This window comes from Terrapene carolina, unplaced genomic scaffold (assembly GCF_002925995.2).
Source record: "Terrapene carolina triunguis isolate 2854851 unplaced genomic scaffold, T_m_triunguis-2.0 Scaffold138, whole genome shotgun sequence".
NCBI lineage: Eukaryota > Metazoa > Chordata > Testudines > Emydidae > Terrapene > Terrapene triunguis.
Window position 1 is genome coordinate 2086992 of NW_020664489.1, and position 16842 is coordinate 2103833.

The window sequence follows — 16842 nt, forward strand, 5'->3', positions numbered from 1 at the left end:
CATCTGGCCTCCTTGGGTTGTTCTGGATCTTTCTATCAGTTGGTTATTGCAACTTCTATCTAGTTACCTGTCAGAGAACAATTCTGCTTAGCTATAATCTATGCTTGAACCTGGTTAGGGCTGCCATTATCACCTTCCATCCAAAATATCACTCCCATGTAAGACATTTTGCAACTAATAATTTGGTTCTTGCTAAAATGGAAAGCAAAATAACAGGTCAGAAAACCTAAATGTGTGTTTTAGTGTGAGGTATACTTTAGCCATATTAATTGAATACATATTAGTGAAGACATTATGACAATGCCATAGTATTTATTAGTGGCAAAAGAAAACCCCAGAAATGAGGCTGAAATAAAAACGTGTATTTAAAAATATACAACAACCTGTCAAAATACAGAAAATTCTACGTATTGAAGGTATGTAGATTTGGATTATCCCTGCTAAAGTAAATAGATTGCATTCTGCCATGTCCATTTACTTATCTCTAAGACCTAATGGGCAGATTGCTTGGTTATGCGGATTAATTATACCTGTCATCAGGGCCGATTCAGCCGATTCCCCTGAATCGGGCCCCGCGCCTAAGAGGTACTCGCACCCTTGCCGCCACCGGTACGCCATACCGGGGCGGCCCGGCTTCCCCAGGGGACAATTAAAAGGGCCTGGGGCTCCCAGCAGGGGCTAGAGCCCCAGGCCCTTTAAATTGCCACCAGAGCCCCACTTCTGGAGCCCTGGGGTAGCGGGTGGCTCCGGCGGCTATTTAAAGGGCTGGGGCTCCAGCTGCCTCTGCTGCCCCGGTCCTTTAAATAGCTGCGGGAGCCACCCGCTTCCCCAGGGCTCCGGCAGCTCTTTAAAGGGCCGGGGCGGTAGAAGCAGGGGAGCCCCGGGCCCTTTAAATAGCCCCCAGAGCCCTGGGGTAGCGGGGGAATCCAGGGGCTATTTAAAGGGCTGGGGCTCCAGCTGCCACTGCCGCCCTGGTCCTTTAAATAGCCGCGGGAACCCCGCTGCTTCCCCAGGGCTCTGGCAGCTCTTTAAAGGGCCGGGGCAGTAGAATCAGGGGAGCCCCTGCCCTGCCCGCAGACAGCCCCTGCTGCACCCCCTGCCCTGCCCACAGCCAGCCCCTGTCTCCAGACAGCCCCGCACCCCCTGCCCACAGCCAGCCCCTGCTGCACCCCGTGCCCTGCCCACAGCCAGCCCGTCTCCAGCCAGCCCTGCACCCCCTCCCTGCCCGCAGCCAGCCCCTGCTGCACCCCCTGCCTGCACCAGCCCCGCATCCCCTGCCCTGTCTCCTGCCAGCCCCGCAACCAGCCCCTGCTGCACCCCCTGCCCTGCCTCCAGCCCTGCACCCCCTGCCCTGCCTGCAGCCAGCCCCTGTCTGCAGCCAGCCCGTCTCCAGCCAGCCCCGCACCCCTTGCCCTGCCTCCAGACAGACCCTACCTCCAGTCAGCCCCTGCCCTGCCTCCAGCCAGCAATTGTACGTAATATATAATTTTGTTTTTATTTATATAGTTATGGAAAGTAAATAATACATGGAAGAAATGAAAGGGGTTTTTTTACTTTTTTTTTTTTTTTTTTTTTAGTCATCCCTGCCGGGGCCCTGCTGAAAATGTTCGAATTGGGCCCCACACTTCCTTAAGCCGGCCCTGCCTGTCATGGCTGTGTAGCTAACCATGCTGTGATTTCCATTGCTTCCAACATATCATTGAAGTGCTGTTAACCAATATAACTAGGGCCCTACCAAATTCACGACTATGAAAAACGCATTACAGACAGTGAAATCTGGTCCCCCCTCTCCCCACCGTGAAATCTGATCTTTTGTGTGCTTTTACCCTATACTATACAGATTTCATGGGGAGACCAGCATTTCTAACACTGGGGGTCTTGAGCCAAAAGAGTTGCAGGAGGGTCACAAGGTTTAGGGGGATCAAGTATTGTCACCCTTACTTCTGCGTTGCCTTTAGAGCTGGGCAGCTGGACAGTGGCAGCTGTTGGCTGGGTGCCCAGCTCTGAAGGCAGCACCTCACCAGTGGTAGCACAGAAGTAAGGGTGGCAATACCATACATTGCTCCCCCCCCCCCTAATTCTGCGCTGCTGCCTTCAGAGCTAGACAGCCAGAGAATGGTGGCTGCTGACCAAGAGCCCAGCTCTGAAGGCTGCAACCACCCTCTACAATAACCTTGTGACACGACCCCCCCACCCCCCAGCTCCTTTTTGGATCAGGACCCCTACAATTACAACACCATTAAATTTAAGATTTAAAATATCTGAAATAATGAAATTCACAATTTTTAAAATCTATGACCGTGAAACTGACCAGTGATAGGTAGATAGAAATACTAGATAGCATATTGATTTATTAATATTACATTAAGCAATCAAATATAGAAAGCTGTGTGCCCTATGCTGACTATTTTCACAGGTGACTAATGACTGGGTCAACAAAATGATTAGATGCTGTCACTTTAGACTGTGCTGAAGGTGTGGGGGTTTTTTTATGGCTTTATTCCTCAAATGTATATCTTTTAAAGTTAGCACTTTAGCTGAGGGAAGACTTTTTTTTGCTCTTTTACTTTCCTTAAAATGTATAATTTGTCATAGTAGGCTTTCATCAACATCTGTACAGTTTTAATATGTTGGCTATATTTACATTTCTTTGTATTGACTACAACTGCATTTCCAGTCTTGTTTAGTTTTGAGATTTTCAAAGCAGCTTAGTTCATAAATATTTTTTCTAATGAATAATATGTTGTACTGTGACAGTTATTTCTTGGAGCAGTAATATAAGGCAATTCATTTGCTTATAACTATTTTTTGTATTAAAATATTTGTTGTAAATATTTCTGATTTTACAGGTAGTGGTTCAGTTCCGGATTTCTTTCGCATTATGAAACGACAGTTTACAGAGGCAGAGTGGAGGGTAATCAAGTCCATGAATAACGAATGGATTCAGCTAGATATGTTTTATAGGCACTGGGTAATATCTTTTTCTTTTTTAAAAACACAAAGTATAATCGCTCAGAGAACACACTTTATCAAAGCAGTACTTAATGTCATGATGTAAAACTTCATTAGCTGCACACACAGATACGATTATCGGTAGATTACATCTTTGGTGCCTCAGGATATCTGTAGGTGTGCAAGATGGTCTGTGCTGCAGCTGGAATTCTTAGGAAGAACTGTGGCTGGCCTTATGCATACATGAAAGTACGGTGGAGAGGTTCCTGGTTCATCCAGCAGGGGACACAATCTAGCCCTTGATTATTTCAGAATTGTAGGTCATTTTGTATTTATATATGCATTACAGCACCATGGATTTGTACTGTTCCTACAGATGAGTAAGCTGCCTGTGGATGGATTCTGCTCTTAATAATTATACCAATGTAAATCTGAAGTAATCTCAGACTTACTTATCTAAGAATAGAACTTATTTGACCCACAGTTTCTGCTCAGAGATGACCTTTCAGTCTAGATTGAGTGATATGCTACATGTAATTGTTGTGTTGTAGGTAACAATTTTAGCCATTAAAAGCAACAAATGTGGATTAAACATATGTCATTCTGTATTTTAGGCACTAAAGGAAAGCTTTATAAAGGCCATTGGGATTGGAATAGGCTTTAACCTGCAAAGGATTGAATTTAATGCCTCCCCATTGCAGCTGGAAGTAGGGAAGGTTTACAAGGAGACAAAAATGTTGTTGGATGGAGACAAGGAAGAAGGGTGGACTTTTGAGGTAAGAAATCTACCAACAATTTCTGTAATATAATTCTATCACATCCTAGTGAGCAGGCTCCCTTGCAACTACCCATTATAACTGCTTAGAGAAATCCATGCCTCTGCTGCTCTGGATCCCTGTGGTGGTTTCATGCTCCTAGAACCTCAGCAGACTGCAGCACTGATTCCTTTCTTGGCCTCTGGCATATTTTCTTGGCACTGACTGTCTACTACCACTTCTTGGAAATGGGGCTCCTCAGCCCACCTATCCCAGGCTTCAGGATGAGCACTTACTCCAAACTACCCCAGTTACTTAAAGATACCCCTTTCCCAGATTTCCATCCCAAAGGTGTGACACTTCTGGTTCACAATTTAACTCTGTCTAGGGAATGCAACGGTTGTGAAGTAGTTAATGTACAGAGACACACTTTGTTCAGAGTTTAACACCTTTATGCTCTTTTATACTTATTTAGAGCACATGTGAGTACAGATCATACAAAATAATAAACATCTGAAATAGCAATATCCCTCACTTTCTATCTCACCCTTCCTTTGTCAGTCCTTGGGCAACATCTGGGTTTAGGAAGGCAGGCAGGCTGGGTGTCATCTGCTCAAGCAAGCTGTTGTGTGCTAGCTGGTCTCTCTCCTTCATGAAGTCCCTTCCCAGCTTCAGTGACCTTGCTTTTTCCTTCCACACCCTTCTTTCTGACCCCTGCTCCTGTACATTTCTTTATCTGAAACCCTTTCTGGCCACCTGGCCTCCTTTGTTCTACTCCTGGTAAGTTTCCACTGCTCCTGTCTTCTGCTCTCCTTTCAAAGGAATCAACTAAACTGATTTTTCTAAGGATGCAGCACATCCACTGTCCCAGATGTTTTCACCTGAACAGGGTCACTTGCATTATGGCTCCACTGCAGCTGAGACATGCATCCCAAACAGGCAGATAGCCTCCGAGTTAGCATGCTAAAAATAGCAATGTGGATATTGTAACAAGGGCAGCAGCTCGAGCTAGCTGCCTAAGTCCAAACCTACCTGACCATCTGGGTCTGAGCTCGGGTGTCCTAGCCCGAGTCACCACCCATGCGGCTATGTCCACACGGATATCTCTAGCCCAGTAGCTAGAGCAGAGCTAGTGCAAGTCTGTCTACCCAGAATTGGAGGCATATTCCCAGCTAGAGCCCTGTGCAGGACTAGTGTAGAGCCCTGCAATTGGACTGGGGTCCCGCAGGACCCGCTGCCATAATAGCAGGAGTGAGATTAAAGAATAGTCCCGTGCAGGGCAGATATACCCTAAGTCCCAAGATCCTTCTATAGTATCTGGTTCATACACGTTACAGGATTTGTCAGCTGTGCTGGACCCACATGTATGTAGGCACTCGTGACACAGTAGATTTTCATAATACAACTTCACAATATCAAATCAGAAGTCTTAAATTGTACACATATAGCCTCAATTCATCACAATAGTTATAACTAATCTCAGACTGTACATTATGGTTGTGTTAGAGTTCAGTTTGAACTGGAGTTTTAAACCTGATTGAAAACATAAAGATATAATCATTGAGCACTTAATAGAATCTTTCGTGGTGATTGGAGGAAAAATGAATAGATACAGAGAGAAAAAGAAACAACAACTATTTTTGGTGATCCGCTCCCCTCCCTCTCCTGGAGCAAGAGAGACAGACTTCTTCATCAAATACCCTGTTAGCCTCGTGAAAAACTCCCTATGCTGAGGGGGAGACCAGGAGTTCATATCTCACTTCTTATAACACCTGAACTGTTTCCATTTTGAAGACATTACCTGCAGCTTTGTAAATCACGTGTGCGGGTGGAGTTTGCTGTAAACAGCCAACTTCTGATATACACCTGTTTTAAAATTAATTATATATAACCAGAATGAATGTACCAGTATAATTTTAAGCCTCATGGGATGCCAGCTGGCCTCTTTGTATTCCTGACATGCAGACAACTGTTTTGTGCATTTCTAATGACATTTAGGCTTGCACTTTTTAAAAACTCTCCTTTTGCCAATCTGTACCTACTGTATAGAGTGTCCTGGTTTCCAGAGGGTCATTATGTCAGGGATTCATAGTAATCTGAGCTTTATATAAATAGGAAAAATCTTAGAAAAGATTGTGACCAATTTTGTAGTATATTTACTTCCATAGTAGATCTAACAATATGTAACTAGTGTTCTGCAGTTATTTGCTTTTCATTATTGTACCACAATATAACTGTTATTTTGTAACTATTGCCAGTAGGTTTTGTCTGTCTGGGGAATCTTTCCTTTTCCCTTAACTCACCCCCAACAGTATACCCTTTCAAATAGGCGGGGGGGGATTTATTTTTCTATTTCTTTTAGTCTTTTCAGTCCTATTAATCCAGTTAATCGAATTTTAATTAATGCTGATTGAAGGAATAGTTAGTTTCAGCTACCAATCTCCAGCCTAAAATTAAGCACTGCTTTTCCATTGTTTTTTTTCTTCCCTCTTGCATTTTTCATACTTCCTAAATGACATCTTGTTTTTGCCAGCCTGTCCCATTCTCTCCTCAGCTTCTTTCTTTCTTTCTTTCTTTCTTTCTTTCTTTCTTTGCCCCATTTCTTTATAGATAGAGGGCTAGGTCTCACTTTTTCTTTTGGCTATGGTAGAATTTACTAATTATTTGTTGTCCTCGATACAAACTCTTAAAATAACCTTTTAACTTATAGCTTGTTGTATGAACTTGTGAGAAATCTAGTGTGGTGTTCAAATCATTCAAGTAAAAGTCACCTGGCAGATGGCATATTGGTGTGATTTCTTACTTTGTGGCCTCTATTGTGTTGTTAAACTGAATCAACATCCTCTGTCAAATGAAAAGATATTTGTTAGGGAAATTACAGCTTAGCTTATTTTCTCTTATAGGAGATATATCTGGGAAAGCAAGGCTTGTTATAGTCTGGTTATTCTCATGGTGTGGGTGTTATTTAGGCTAGGTCTACACTACAGCGGGGTTCCGACCTAAGATACGCAACTTCAGCTACGTGAATACCGTAGCTGAAGTTGCGTATTTTAGGTCGGCTTACCTGGCGGTGAGGACGGGGGAAAGCCGACCGCTGCCGCCGCCTCCGCTGCCGCCTCTTGTCGAGGTGGATTTCCGGAGTCGACGGCAGAGCGATCAGGAATCGATTTTACCGCGTCCTCACGAGACGCGGTAAGTCGATCCCCGATAAACCGATTGCTACCCGCCGGATCGGCGGGTAGTGAAGACGTAGCCTTAGTCCATTTTTATATCAGGTATAATTTATCAAAAATACAGAAGAAAAAGAAAGCTTGTTAATTTTTTTCATTTTATTTAAATTGTGTGTTCTCTTTGGTAATACCTATCATAAAAAGCTACTTGGGAGCATAAAGTCAAGAATAAGTGGAGATCTCTTTTCTACTCACAAAAAAAGTCAAGAGAAACAGAACTTTCTTGACTGAAATATCCCGTGCCTCATGCAGAGAAGGATCTTCCCTTTCATCTTGAAATACATAATAGTCTGACCTACAAGTAGAAACCCACCCTGGATACATTGGACCTAACTTGCCTTGTGTCAAACCTTCCATTTCTGAGCAATGTCAGAGAAGATAGCAAAAAGCTGCCTTCAGGTTCACCTTAGTGAAGCCAGTATCCTAGCCTGACACAAGCTGGATTCAGGACATGGAATGGAAATCGAACTAGTGGCACAAATGGATGATTTCTTGCTGTTGATGGATAAAGGGCAGACATTCATTCTGATTCTCCTGGACCTCTCTGCAGCTTTCAAGGTGGATAAAAAGCAAAAGTTTTTTGAAAATTTTTGATTTTGTTGTTTAATTATTTTTTTTTAAATAAACCAGTTTAAAACAAAATCTGAGTTAACATAAAGTATGTTAAGGCCTAAACTGCTTATTATAATCTCATAAAACATTTAAATAAAAATAAATACGCTGAATTCATGAGCTTTGATCAAAATTGAGTTAAAGGCTGCTGTTCTATATAAAGAAAGAAGCAGGGAAAGACATCTGAATTTTGAGGTCAAGATTTAGGGCACAAAAAGGTCAGCCTAAGTAATTTACAGTAACTCCTCACTTAAAGTCATCCGGCCTAGCGTTGTTTCATTGTTAGTTGCTGATCAGTTAGGGAACATACTCGTTTAAAGTTGTGCAATGCTCCCTTATAATGTTTGGCAGCCGACTGCTTTGTCCACTGCTTGCAGAAAGAGCAGCCCTTTGCAGCTAGCTGGAGGGGGCTTTGAACCAGGGTGGACCGGCAGCCCCTCATTAGCTCCCCGCTCCTCTAAGTTTCCTGTGCGGCAGCTGCCCAGCAGGCTATCAAGTGCAGGCAGTTCAGCAGTCCCTCCCCCCACTGCCATGTGCTGCTCCTGCCCTCTACCTTGGAGCTGCTCCCGGGAGCCTCCTGCTTGCAATGTACTTAGAGTGGGGTCAGTGTACTTAAAGGGGCAATGCACCCCCCCCCCCACACACACACACCCTCTCCCTCTCCCCCCCTCCATGCTGTCTCCCCTCCCTCCAGTCATGCTGCCTTGTAGAATATGAGGCTACATTAACAACAATGTGTTAACCCTTGAAGGCTCAGCTGAGTTCTAGTTCATCATTTAGCAGTAAGGCATTCCCTGGGAAATATCCCACCCTCTGACTTCACCACCTCAACCAAGCTTCACAATCGTCACTGCTGTGTACAGTATTAAATTGTTTGTTTAAAACTTATACTGTGTATACATACATACATACTACAGTCTTTTGTCTGGTTTAAAAAAATTCCCTGGAACCTACCTCCTCCCCCCCCCATTTACATTAATTCTTATGGGGAAATTGGATTCACTTAATATTGTTTCGCTTAAAGTCGCATTTTTTAGGAACATAACTACAACGTTAAGCGAGGAGTTACTGTAGTAGACGGTCTCATTTACAAGAAGTTTAGATGAGTAGGAACTTAAACTCCAGTCTCTTAGGCATATTTGAGTATTTTCCCAGGCTGATCTGAAATCAGTTTAAATTTACTGACAACAGTTAATCTGTTTAATAAATCATTTAGTTGTGAACGTGAAACATGTTTTAATAAGAGAATTTTATGTATCAAAAACATATAAATATTGTTTTATAATAAATTCATATACTGTTCTGTATTTAATTAAATTCCAGTTACCATCCTGATGGAGCTTGACACAAATCATGAGCAAAAAGTTAACTATTTAGTAAATAAGCAATAAATCATTCACCATTTTTTAACATCCTGAAAATGTACAGTTAGTAAGCATCTAAAAATATTAAGGTATATATTTCCTAGATAGCGAAAAGTACCAAATGCAAAAAGGAGATGGATTTATTTTTTATTACATTTCATAGACATTAAAAAACCCTTGAAACAAACACTCGAAACAAATCAAGAATTTTCTCAAAATAAAAGAGTGAGGGAGGATGTAATTGCTAAAAACTAAATCCATTAAAGACCAAAAATTTTGAAAATAGGATTGCCAGTGTGGAAGAACATGCCAACTAAGTCTGTGTTTAAAAGTCTGTGGTTTCTAGTTAATCAGCTCTATGAAGAGATTAGTTCCCAAACTAATATTTTGTTACAAAGCAACATTGGGCTACACAGGAATCGCAAGCAAATATAAATATATCAATCTCAATGTGATTTTTGTGGTGGGCTTGATATATGTTAAATGTAAAAGTTGTTATGTGCTTTAATCTCCAGTGTAAAAAAATAGTATTAGTAAAAAAAGCTTAGTAAAATCTGCAGGTGGAAAACACAAATGTCTACACCTGCATTTCCAAAGTGCTCCTTACTGTTACTCTAACTGCAAAATGAAACCTGTTATAAACACTCCATTTAAAAGTGCCTATGGACTTCAGAGGATTCTGCTCTGGAACAAGCAGGAAACCTAGATTTAAATAATTTGATTTTAATCTCGTTTTGTATTTGTACTTTTTAGTTATTTTCCAAAGAAAAGTTAATTCTCATTTGTTGGTAACCATAAAAATGTTTATTTGCAAACACATATAGCCTTTACACTAAATTTGGTACTTTTGTGCTAACTAGGAGGATATGCTATCTATTTATGCAACTATATATCTTACATGTATACATTAATTATGAACTTATACATTTATTTAAGCAACTATATAGCTTAATTTACATTTATTCAGATTCTTAATGTTTACTTGTTAGAAAATGATGAATGATGCATTTCTTATTTACTAGTTAATTTTTTACTTATGATTTGTGTCAAACTGTTTGGATAGAAATTCAAGTTAAATTAAAAATACACAGAGAACACTTAGTTTTATGTAATAAAAATTATCTTAAATGTCCTGGGTAGATAAAAAGGTTTATCAAAAATGGTTTGCATTTAAAACTGATTTATTAAGCAAAGGAAGCATTATCTGTAGTTAATGAATTTAGCTGATTGTTTCTGGTCACCATTTCCTTCAAGATTTTAGAACTAGTTTTCTCACGCCTAGTTTTTATTCATAATATGGAAGAGGAAAGCAAGATTTCCTGTTTTTTCAGCTCCCAATTGGTTTCTTAACTTTGAATGATGAACTAGTCATTAAATTGAATTAGCTGAATAAACTCAAATGAAAAAAATATTCTTTTTGCACCTGCAAAAGATGCTACTGCTATCAAAAGCTGGATTAGCACTCAGCAAACTCTGGTACCAGGCGCTTAGCTAGTGACTTCCACCAGTTCAGTAATTTGACCTCCTTTAAAACTTCAGCAGCAAACGTACTGCTTAATACTATTTTTTTATTTAATTTAAACTATTTAATGTATTCTAATGAATAGGATTTAACATAAGTTGTCAGTTTCAACTTCAATTTTAAATAGATTTATTTAAAAAAACTCCTGTATTTAATTTAAAAGTAAAAAAAAATCTGATTTAAATTAAATCCAGTTTTTCTTTAAAAAAAAAAACATTGATTTTTATCCACCTTGTTGTTTTCTGTTAACTAGAATTTAAAGATACATTTTTGAAGTGCTTTCTGCATGTGGGAAAAGATAGAATGTGTCCAAACTCAAATACAGAGGGGGGAATACCCGTCTGTTTGCACAGATGGGAAACCACAGGGGAAAAAAAAAAGCATCAATTAAATTCTCTTTTGAATCAAGCTCTAGCGTTCTTGGTAAATTCAGAAATGATGTTATGTGTAATAGAAACAGCAACCTCTTCCGGGAATGAGTAAACAAAAATAAGGGGATTAAGAGAAAAATTGTTACAATAGCATTTGTTTACAACGACAAAAGCCTGATTCTGCCATTCTTAAATTGAATAGTACTTTGTTGCGGAATTGGTCCTATTAATTTCAGTAAGATTGTTTGTGCTAGAAATTACAAGTATAACCAAGATTTTTTTCTCTAACTTTCCATAATTGTGAAAATGTTCTTGTATTTTATATTTGGTGCCCCCTCCAGGTACTCATCCCCAGTTCCATCTTCCTTTAATGAAGGATTCACTAGGGAAAAAACCTCTACATTTTGTAGTGATTATTTCCCAAGTACATTTCAGATATATGGATGATTGATTTTTAACTGTGCTGAACAGCAGCATAGAGGAAATTTTGAAAAGCTCTATACTAAATATTTTGTAACCGTCCTTCTTCAGTCTTCATTCACTGTATGTGTGATGCCAAATTCTGAACTTTGAGCTGTGTTTAGAAGCAAGATAGAAACTGCAGAGACACAATGTTGGGGCTGAATTAAAATAATAAAAAATTCTGATAATATTAATTCTGCTGATTGCATAGAAGATATAGAATTCAGCTCACTCGTGCTAACACAGGTAAGTGTCAATGACAAATGTTTGTTGCTAGGGTAATCAGATATAACAGAATACACATAGTGAGCAGTTCTGTTGGAAGAAGGTGCCATTTTTATGTAAGCATTTCTCAGAGTAGAACTGCATTTCTGAGTGTGCTGGGAGTTGGGTTCAACTAACACAACAGGTTGTGGTCCTTTTCAAGCCCCAGCACACACTAGAGTCAGAGCAGTTCACGGAGCACTTTGCTTCTGCTCAGAGGAGCAACAAATAGTGCTCCACAGCACATCTCCTGGTTTGTCAAGCGAATACTAACCTGCACTAGTAAGAGCTCTGTTGCAGAGGGGGACTCCTCTGCTATTCTCCCTGTTCACCTTTGTTTAGTTTTAGTTTTATGCCTCCATCAAGGCAGGATTTAGCCTATAAGTTGGCTTCCTCTTCATATACATTAAGTGAGGTAACAAAATAAGAAAAGTATACATAATACAGGTGGCATTGGACATCACTAGCAGCCAGTTATACAGACAAGATATGGTAAATTCACAGGTATTCACTGAGCAAAACTTACATTGCTGTTAATTTGTTTTAAAACTACAGCGCATTAGATTTGGGATTTCCAAATGGACTAGAGCTGGGGTTCTCAAACTGGGGGTCGGGATCCCTGAGGGGGTCGCGAGGTTATTACAGGGGGGGTCGCAAGCTGTCAACCTCCACCCCAAACCCCGCTTGCCTCCAGCATTTATAATGGTGTTAAATATATTAAAAAGTGTGTTTAATTTATTAGGGGGGTCCCACTCAGAGGCTTGCTGTGTGAAAAGGGTCGCCAGTAAAAAAAAGTTTGAGACCCACTGGATTAGAGGTACTGATAAATACATTCTGCCATGTGTTCTAAACTCATCAGTCTTTCCCCTCGAGGACATGTAGGAAGTGAAAGAGGGGGAAAAATGAGGTGATAAAATCTAGCCATTTCACCTTTCCAAGAAAATTACAGCAGTATGGGCTATGTGTGCTAATGATGAGGCCTGATAAATCTGCAATAGAAATCTTTCTGCTTAACTTATTTTTGGGTTTTGTGTTCAAGGAGGGAGTAGAAAACAGGAGAACATACTATAACACTTCACTGTAGGCAAAATGGATCAAAATATGGTGTTTTCATTCCAGAGGGCAAATTTCAAATATGCTACAGCTCCCACACTGTTGTATGCATTATTGCAGATTGGTAGCCTTTTTTTCTTCCATTTTAATCGTAGCCAAAATTAAAGCTCTTATTTTACAGATGAGAACGGCGGGTAAGCAGATGCCAGTAATTTAGTCTTTAAACCAAGAGTGGGAGGTGCCATAATTCCTACATATCTGTTAATAGAAGACTGTTTTCTGTGGGAATATGACTTTCAATTTACCCCGCCATCTCTACTTCACTGTTCAAACAACTTGAATACTTATTTCACTCTGAAGTATAAATTTTTAATATGGGTTTAGACCTTAGCCCTATAGTTTTTAAATGATTAATTGTATTATTTGTTGTTGAAGCATAAATACTTAAATTTACTTTGAAGTGTAGATTTTGAGTTTTTTAAAAGAAGAAAAATGTCACCTTGAAAAGCATTTTGTGAATCATATAAATTGGGATAGTCTTGAAATGTACTCTATCAGGTCCCTGTGTGAAGCATTTAATGTCTGAATTTGAGGATCTCTCTAGAACAGTGGTTTTCAACCTTTTTTCATTTGCGGACCCCTAAAAAAATTTTAATGGTGGTGCGGACCCTTTTGGAAATCTTAGACATACACTGTAGGTTGAAAACCACTGCTATAGAATAACAAACGTTTTGATTCTGCATTAGCAGTTTATATTCGGACATCATGATATGTAAAACAGAGTTAATTTAAGATACTGAATACAAAATTTGCAAATTTCAATCTATGAAATTCTGAACTCTGCTCTGATAACAATGTTTAAGTAGACAAAATAAACCAGTTTCTAGAAATCAGTGTCTGTATCCTAGTCATTTAATGGGACAACCGAAGTGATTAAATTGAGTAAAGGTTTTTTGACAGGACATACTGAATGAGAGATTAATTGTTAAAGCTTCCTCAGTAACTCTTCCCCATTGTGCACATGTATTATATTCTATTTGTCTTCTCACAGTATATATGCAGTAATGCAAAATGGTAATATGTGCTTCCACAGTTATAGAAAAATGGGTAGCTTCTTTGTGGTCCATTCTGTTTTTCTGAATAGCATTTCTGTTCTCCAGTGTGGTATGTCATCAAACAATGAAAACTGTTGTTCTAATGCATACCTGTAAAGGGGCCAAGTTAAGCTGACTGAACTTGACTGAATTTTCTTATCTTATTCAATTTCAAACTTAATACTATATTGGCAAGTATTTTTGCATACTGTTTCCTTTAAAATATATATAAAGGAGAAGTTAAATATATGAAAATGTTTAAGTGAATTTACAAACAGTTTTTAAAAAGTGAGAAGTCTTGTAGAGACAGAAAAGTAAAACAAAAACCTTATTTCAGCCTTTACTTATAGCATTGCTACTATAACAAAATCATTCTAGTGAGCATTGGATAGTGACTGAGATCAAGGGTGTTGCTGCTTACCCTCACTGGGTAAGGGCTTATTCCATGAGGGCACAACAGACATCAGTGACTTCACTTCAGGAAGTACCTCTGCTTCCATCCACATGTTTGTGAGACATTATGCTCTAGTACAAGGGTTCTCAAACTTCATTGCACCATGACCCCCTTCTGACAACAAAAATTACTACACAACCCCTGGAGGGGGGACCAAAGTCTGAGCTCGCCCTAGCCCTGCCGCCCTGAGGTGCAGGGGGCAAAGCCAAAGGGCTTCAGCCCCAGACAGGGGGCCTGTAACCTGAGCCCAGCCACGCAGAGCTTAAAGCCCTCAGGCTTCAGCTTTGGCCCAGGGCGGCAGGGCTCAGGCTTCAGCCCCAGTAAGTCTAATGCCAGCCCTGGTAACCCCATTAAAAAGGGGTCCCAACCCACAGTTTGAGAACTGCTGCTCTAGTACAGGGCTCCTCCACTGATGCATCGTTTGGGACAGTGATCCTTCAAAGGGCTTTACAGCCTGCATCCTCGCACCTTCCTCCTACTTGAGTACTGCTTGTCAGTCACTCATCATGAATACTTATAGGGACCAGCACTCAAAGAAGAGGAGGAAGTTACTTACCTTAGTAATTGGAGGTTCTTCAAGATGTGTGATCGCTATCTGTATTCCACTACCCGTCCTCCTTCCCCTCTGCTTTGGATCATTCTTTAGTTCATTGTAGAGGAGGAACTGGAGAAGCAGTTGGTCCAGTCCGCCATTTATCTCCTCACTCAGAGGCACAAGGAGAGCGAGGTCACACGTGTGGACCAATGGCCACTGCTTTCAAAATCCTCTGATTGCAGGCACATGGTGCACATGTATACACACGGTGGGATACAGGTAGGGACCACACATCTCAAAGAACCTCCAGTTACGAAGGTAAGTAACTTCCTCTTTTCTTGGATATCTTCTTGTGAATGGACATAAGACTGTAATTCTTTGCACCTTATAAATCTGATTTTAGTGAGGTCTCATATATCTATCCTCAGGAAAGTCAAATCTCTTTTCTTCCACTCCCTCCTAGTTTTACAGATTGGGGTAACTGTGGCACATTGAAGAAAAGTGGTGTGCCCAAAGTTGCATAGAATATTTTCAGCAGAGCTGGGAGCAGAGTCCTGATTTTTTTTCACTATTGAATTAAGTCTTTTTGACCAAATCTACCGAAGGCTTCTTCTCACTTGTGAATGTTGGTGATTTTAAATGAGTGATGGTCCCATCTTTAAATTACTTCTTGTTTTTGCCCTGAATTCCAGTATATATATCCCTGTATTCTATTTCAGACATACACTAATGAAAATTAATATACTATCTTATTTTCACTTTTTTAGGAAACCCGGTTGGATGATCTCCATCATGTTGCAGTAGCTCTGGGGAAACCAGAAGTATTTGTACAGAAGGATTCCAACGTAAGATGTTATGAGTTTTGGTCTCTAAAATAACTTTCCTTTATTTAATTTCATATGGCATTACACAATTTGAATAGAATACTAAGTATTTTGGTCATAAATGTCATTTTTCCCTATCCTATAGCACAAGCTTTATAATAAGCGTAATGGCTCTACCTATCAGGAATCATGGAGAACAGCTAGTCAGAGTCCCTCCAAAGGAGTTAATCTGCCAATGTAACTTCATTTGGTTCATACCTCTTGGAAACAGAATTCAGCTCATGTGGCATCTCTGGTCTGACTCACCTTTCCCACCTTCAGTGGATGTCCTAGAAGTGCAACTCTTTGGAGCCTTGTACTTTAAAAATTCAGCCATAAAAGGGCAGACAACTCTTCCCGATCCACAGCTTGTGGTGTTTGTGCGTCTGGTCTCAAATCTCTCTGTCATCACAGTGATAAAGTGCAGGGGTTGTATAGTCTTTTATGGTGCTCAATCCACCTCTTTGTTTCTATTTAGACCAACAAAATTAAAGGACTTGTATCTAGGAACAAAGATTGTAGGTCACAGTTATAAGATGGGGGCTTGTATCCATGAATGCAGTTACCCTGAAAGGGAGTTAGGGGTCATGATAGGTAATCAGCTGAGTGTGAGCTGTCAATGCAGTGCTGTAGCTAAGAAGGCGAATGTGATGCTTGGATATATAAGCAGAGGAATGTCTAGTAAGAATAGGGAGAGGTGGTGTTACTTCTGAGTATGGCATTAGTAAGGGCATTACTGGAGTGCTATGTCCAGCTCTGATGTCCACATTTCAAAAAGGATGTCGTAAACTTGGAAAGGGTTCAGAAAAGTGCTACAAGAATGATTTCAGGTCTAGAAAAATATGGTTTATGGTGAACGACTAAGGAAGCTCTCTCTGTTTCTCCAAGAGAAGGTTGAAGTGACTTGATCAGTCTACAAGTTTTTACATGGGAGAGAGACTTATGATAGACAGACATCTCCTTAATCTATCAGAAAAAGGCATAACAAGATTGAGTGGTTGAAAGGTGAAGCTAGACAAATTCAGACTGGAAATAGGTGCAATTTTTTTTAATAGGGTCAATAATTAACCATTGGAACAACTTACTTCGGACTACTTACCTAAGGATGTGGTGGATTCTCCACCTGGAGTCTTTCAATCAAGACTGAATATCTTTCTCAAAGAGATGTTATAGCTCATGCAGAAATTAAAGGCTGTTGCAGAAATTATTGGATGAGGTTCTTTGGTCTGTGTAATGCAGGTGATCACAATAGATGATCATAATGGTCCTTCAGGTATGGATCACATGGCATGTAGGCATGTGCGTCATGCA

At 40.2% G+C, this 16842-nt stretch overlaps 1 protein-coding gene across 2 annotated transcripts in view; it reads left to right on the forward strand.

Annotated features, from left to right (window-relative positions):
* AASDHPPT (aminoadipate-semialdehyde dehydrogenase-phosphopantetheinyl transferase) overlaps positions 1-16842 on the forward strand; it is a 48356-nt gene that overhangs the window by 26194 nt on the left and 5320 nt on the right. For both annotated transcript variants that reach the window (XM_024206592.2, XM_024206593.1), the window contains exons 3-5: positions 2850-2971; positions 3567-3728; positions 15436-15513. In XM_024206592.2, coding sequence (XP_024062360.1) covers positions 2850-2971; positions 3567-3728; positions 15436-15513 — 362 coding nt within the window. The remainder of the gene's footprint in view (positions 1-2849; positions 2972-3566; positions 3729-15435; positions 15514-16842) is intronic.